Consider the following 6,006-nt stretch of genomic DNA (forward strand, 5'->3'; position numbering starts at 1 on the left):
ATGACGCTTATATTATGGGACGGTGGAAGTAGTACTTTATCATGCTGTAGAAATGAAGGGGTTGGAGAATTCCATACTAAGGGTATGGACTTCATGAGGACATGTTCAATACTGATACATGGCATTTAATTCTCGTCTTTAGTTCTTGTCAAGGGCCAACAAATAATCTTTCTGTGGATGATGGTTATGCAGCATATTAATCGGTTAGGAGTGTTATTAATTTTTCAATGTGATGAAGGAGTTATCTCTAAACATGAGAAATGATCAAAAATGTGTGTAGCTTAATTTATATACACGTGTCCATGCAGGCTCGGCAACCTGGTGGGGCAGACTTGTTCATCTGTTACGCCGGTGTCCAGATGAGAGAAGCAGTTGCAACCAAAGCTGACTGGACCGTCTTCGAATTTCAAGAGCTAATTTCTGAATTGTCATAATTCTGATACCTCACAGTGATTCTGAATCTTTTGCTGTTCACACGTGACAGATGATTGTATGTGCTCATGCTTGTGTTCAGCTGTATCACTTAATTGCAGTTATTTCGCTTTTCGGTCATTCCTTTCATGAGGTGGTGCCAGAACTGAATCTGGTTGTGTTTCTGAAACCTGGTGGTCATGTGTATCTGATATGGAAACCTGATAGTTATGTATTAATATTAAAATTTATGGTTATCTATTGATATTGCAACTATTTAAACCTGGTTGATGTACCTATAGCACCATCAACAACGTGGATATTTTTCTTTTAAAAAACAACTTAGATTTCTAAATTTGTGCGCTCGCTTAAACATGTGCGCAGCTCCTGAAATTGATGTCCCACTGTATTTATCTGTCACTCTGCTCAAACATATCCATAAATGTTTTAGCTTCCAAACTTGTTTGTTTGTTTTACTGATGCACAGAGAGGCTCCTTACGTACAACTGTCAAACTGTGCATCAGCACCAGTACATTATATTCTTGAGGGCAAGATCCTTCTTTATTGATCGGTACTCCCTCTGTAAACAAATATAAAAGTGTTTAGATCACTACTTTAGTGATTTAAACGCTCTTATATTTCTTTATGGAGGGAGTAATATTTGTGCAATGACATGATTCTGAGAATTGCCTTGCCAAACATGGTGACCAAGGAGATGGCGTTTTGGCCCGCGGGACTGTGTATACACTAGTAGAAAACAGGGTTATGGTCCAGGCCGGCTCAACCCATTAGTCCCGGTTCAGTGTAGAACCGGGATCAATGTGGGCATTGGTCCCGGTTCGTGAGCCCCGGGGGCCGGCCGGGCCACGTGGGCCATTGGTCCCGGTTCGTCTGGACCTTTTGGTCCCGGTTGGTGGGACGAACCGGGACCAATGGGCCTCGCTCCTGGCCCACCACCATTGGTCCCGGTTGATGGCTTGAACCGGGACCAAAGGCTCCCCTTTAGTCCCGGTTCGTGCCACCAACCGGGACCAATGAAGTGCCTATACATACCCCCTCGCGCAAGAGCAGAGCACAGTGCTTTGTTTTTTCTGGCCGAGTGGGAGAGGGCTTTGTGGTGCTCTAGCTCACCTCCTATGCACATGAGGTGTTCGATGGAATGCCCGAGCCACACTACTTAAGCTTTCTCCTCTCGAAGCTCGACCTCCAAGCTCCATTTTCCTCGAGATTTGTCTAGATTTAGCGGTCCGTCACGCCCCGTCCCCGTCTTCACCGCTGTCGATCACCCGCGCCGATCTCATCACCGACACCACCGTGGTGAGCCTCTTGTTCTTATCTTCTTTCTGAAAGGAAAAATATTCTTACTTGTATGTTTAGATAGATACTTGTATCATTTTCTTATATTTATTATTGCATCTTATATAGTGCGATGGTTTTGGTATCCGCCCCCGTCGGCCCTCGTCCTGTCTATGATTCGGATTTGGTATGTATATTATTTTTATAACTATTGGTTCATTTATTGTTTATGAAAATTATGCCGACCAACGTGACAGAGATTTTATTTATCTAGGATGTATGTGAATCGGAAATGCCAACCGACCCTATTGCCGAGAGGTTAAATTTAGTTGAAGAAGAAAACAATTTGTTGAAGGAAAAAATAAAAAAAATTGAGGAGGAGAAGATGATATTGGAGTTGCATGTTGCGGATGTCGTCGATGATCACAAGATCAAGATGGATGCAATGCGCTTGAAAATTAGAAAGATTAGAAAATATGCCATTCATACCGAGGCTTGGTATCATTATGCCGTTGGATCAATTGTTACCTTGGTTGCGATTATGATCGCATTTGTTTTCGCATTGAAATGTTTTACATAGTTTCAATGTATGGTTTAATTAATTAGATGCTCTGGAGAGCTATATGTTGTCAGATGAGAACTATGTATGCACTTTGGTTTTAATGTGATGATGAACTTCTATTAATTTGGACACTTAATTATATATAATGCACGCAGATGAACCGGCAATGGATGTACGGTGACAAACACACCCGCGAGTACATTAAGGGTGTGCATGAGTTTCTCGATGCGGCTGAGGCAAACAAGCAGAATGGTTTATGTGTTGTCCATGCACTGAATGTGGGAATACAAGGTCTTACTCTAACCGGAAAATCCTTCACTCCCACCTGCTTTACAAGGGTTTCATGCCACACTATAATGTTTGGACGAGGCACGGAGAAATAGGGGTTATGATGGAAGACGGTGAAGAAGAAGAGTACGATGACAACTATGTGCCCCCTGAATACGGTGATGCTGCAACGGGGGGAGCTGGTGAAGATCAAGAGGAACCAGACGATGTGCCCAATGATGCTACCACGGGTGAAGCTGCTGAAGATCAAGAGGAACCAGACGATGTGCCCGATGATGATGATCTCCGCCGGGTCATTGTCGATGCAAGGACGCAATGCATTAGTCAAAAGGAGAAGCTGAAGTTCGATCGCATGTTAGAGGATCACAAAAAAGGGTTATACCCCAATTGCGAAGATGGCAACACAAAGCTCGGTACCGTACTGGAATTGCTGTAGTGGAAGGCAGAGAATGCTGTGGCTGACAAAGGATTTGAGAAGCTATTGAAAATATTGAAGAAGAAGCTTCCAAAGGATAACGAATTGCCCGACAGTACATACGCAGCAAAGAAGGTCGTATGCCCTCTAGGATTGGAGGTGGAGAAGATACATGCATGCCCTAATGACTGCATCCTCTACCGCGGTGCATACAAGGATCTGAACGCATGCCCGGTATGCGGTGCGTTGCGGTATAAGATCAGACGAGATGACCCTGGTGATGTTGACGGCGAGCCCCTCAGGAAGAGGGTTCCTGCAAAGGTGATGTGGTATTCTCCTATAATACCACGGTTGAAACGTCTGTTCAGAAACGAAGAGCATGCCAAGTTGATGCGATGGCACAGTGAGAACCGAAAGAAAGATGGGAAGTTGAGAGCACCCGCTGACGGGTTGCAGTGGAGAAAAATCAAGAGAAAGTACTGGGATGAGTTTGCAAAGGACCCAAGGAATGTATGGTTTGCTTTAAGCTCGGATGGCAGTAATCCTTTCGGGGAGCAGAGCAGCAATCACAACACCTGGCCCGTGACTCTATGTATGTATAACCTTCCTCCTTGGATGTGCATGAAGCGGAAGTTCATTATGATGCCAGTTCTCATCCAAGGCCCTAAGCAACCCGGCAACGAAATTGATGTGTACCTAAGGCCATTAGTTGAAGAACTTTTGCAGCTGTGGAATGGAAACGGTGTACGTACGTGGGATGAGCACAGACAGGAGGAATTTAACCTTAAGGCGTTGCTGTTCGTGACCATCAACGATTGGCCCGCTCTCAGTAACCTTTCAGGACAAACAAACAAAGGATACCACGCATGCACGCACTGTTTAGATGACACTGAAAGTATATACCTGAACAAATGCAGGAAGAATGTGTACCTGGGCCATCGTCGATTTCTTCCGACCAACCATCAATGTCGAAAGAAAGGCAAGCATTTCAAAGGCGAGGCAGATCACCAGAAGAAGCCCGCCATGTGCACCGGTGATCACGTGCCTGCTATGGTCAATGATTTACACTACGTAATCTTTGGAAAGGGTCCCGGTGGACTAGCTGTTCCGAATGACACTGAGGGACACGCACCCATGTGGAAGAAGAAATCTATATTTTGGGACCTACCCTACTGGAAAGACCTAGAGGTCCGCTCCTCAATCGACGTGATGCACGTGACGAAGAACCTTTGCGTGAACCTGCTAGGCTTCTTGGGCGTGTATGGGAAGACAAAAGATACACCTGAGGCATGAGAGGACCTGCAACGTTTGCACGAAAAAGACGGCATGCCTCCGAAGCAGTATAAAGGTCCTGCCAGCTACGCTCTTACGAAAGAAGAGAAAGAAATCTTCTTTGAATGCCTGCTCAGTATGAAGGTCATGACTGGCTTCTCATCGAATATAAAGGGAATAATAAATATGCCAGAGAAAAAGTTTCAGAAACTAAAGTCTCATGACTGCCACGTGATTATGACGCAACTGCTTCCGGTTGCATTGAGGGGCTTCTACCGGAAAACGTCCGATTAGCCATTGTGAAGCTATGTGCATTCCTCAATGCAATCTCTCAGAAGGTGATCGATCCAGAAATCGTACCAAGGCTAAGGAGTGATGTGGCGCAATGTCTTGTCAGTTTCGAGCTGGTGTTCCCACCATCCTTCTTCAATATCATGACGCACGTCCTAGTTCATCTAGTCGACGAGATTGTCATCCTGGGGCCCGTATTTCTACACAATATGTTCCCCTTTGAGAGGTTCATGGGAGTCCTAAAGAAATATGTCCGTAACCGCGCTAGGCCAGAAGGAAGCATCTCCATGGGCCATCAAACAGAGGATGTTATCGGGTTTTGTGTTGACTTCATTCCTGGCCTTAACAAGATAGGTCTCCCTAAATCGCGGTATGAGGGGACACTGACTGGAAAAGGCACTCTTGGAAGAGACTCAATAATATGCAGGGACGGATATTCTTGGTCTCAAGCACACTACACAGTTCTACAGAACTCTACCTTGGTGACCCCGTATGTCGATGAACACAAGAACAGTCTGCGCTCCAAACACCCGGAGCAGTGCGACGACTGGATTACATATGAACACATCACGACTTTCAGCAGTTGGTTGGAAACACGTCTTAGAGGTGACAACACTGTTTGTGATGAGTTGTACTTGTTGTCCAGGGGACCATCTTTGACTGTATTGACTTACAAGGCTACGAGATAAATGGGAATACATTTTACACGATCGCCCAAGATCAAAAGAGCACCAACCAAAACAGCGGTGTCCGCTTTGATGCAGCAACCGAGAGCGAAAAGGACACATATTATGGTTACATAGTGGACATAGGGAACTTGACTACGGACCTGATTTTAAGGTCCCTTTGTTTAAGTGCAAATGGGTCAATCTGTTAGGCGGCGGGGTACAGGTAGACCCACAATACGGAATGACAACAGTGGATCTGAAAAATCTTGGGTACACTGACGAACCGTTCGTCCTAGCCAATGATGTGGCACAGGTTATCTATGTGAAGGACATGTCTACCAAACCAAGAAAAAGAAAAGATAAGGAAGCGAATACATCATACGATGAGCCAAAGCGCCACATAGTTCTTTCAGGAAAAAGGGACATCCTAGGAGTGGACGGCAAGACAGACATGTCTGAAGATTATGAAAAGTTTCATGAAATTCCTCCCTTCAATGTCAAGGCTGACCCAAGCATCCTGATAAACAATGAAGATTATCCATGGTTACGGCGCAATAAGCAAATGACACAAGCGAAGAAAAAGTGAAGACTTTCTCCCGCAATAAGCAAATGCTATGTGGGTGAAATTATGATACCATCCCAACTTTCAACTTTTTCAGAGTTCATTTGAAATGCTTTCATGTCTTATGGTTCGAAACTTTGATACTTCGAAAGTGATTGTCCATTTTGTACACGAAGTGCATCAAGTTTTTGTCGTAACCCTCTCTACTTTTTGGAACATGCTATGTGGGTGAAATGATGA

General features: G+C 44.7%; 1 protein-coding gene across 2 annotated transcripts in view; it reads left to right on the top strand.

Annotated features, from left to right (window-relative positions):
- The window catches only part of LOC119353637 (phosphoserine phosphatase, chloroplastic-like), a 3,638-nt gene extending 2,967 nt beyond the window's left edge, over nucleotides 1-671 (top strand). For both annotated transcript variants that reach the window (XM_037620276.1, XM_037620277.1), the window contains exon 8: nucleotides 309-671. In XM_037620276.1, the coding sequence (XP_037476173.1) occupies nucleotides 309-434 (126 nt within the window). In that variant the 3' untranslated portion in view covers nucleotides 435-671. The remainder of the gene's footprint in view (nucleotides 1-308) is intronic.
- The last annotated feature ends 5,335 nt before the right edge of the window (nucleotides 672-6,006 follow it).

The sequence above is a fragment of the Triticum dicoccoides genome, chromosome 2A, assembly GCF_002162155.2.
Source record: "Triticum dicoccoides isolate Atlit2015 ecotype Zavitan chromosome 2A, WEW_v2.0, whole genome shotgun sequence".
NCBI classification, from domain to species: domain Eukaryota; kingdom Viridiplantae; phylum Streptophyta; class Magnoliopsida; order Poales; family Poaceae; genus Triticum; species Triticum dicoccoides.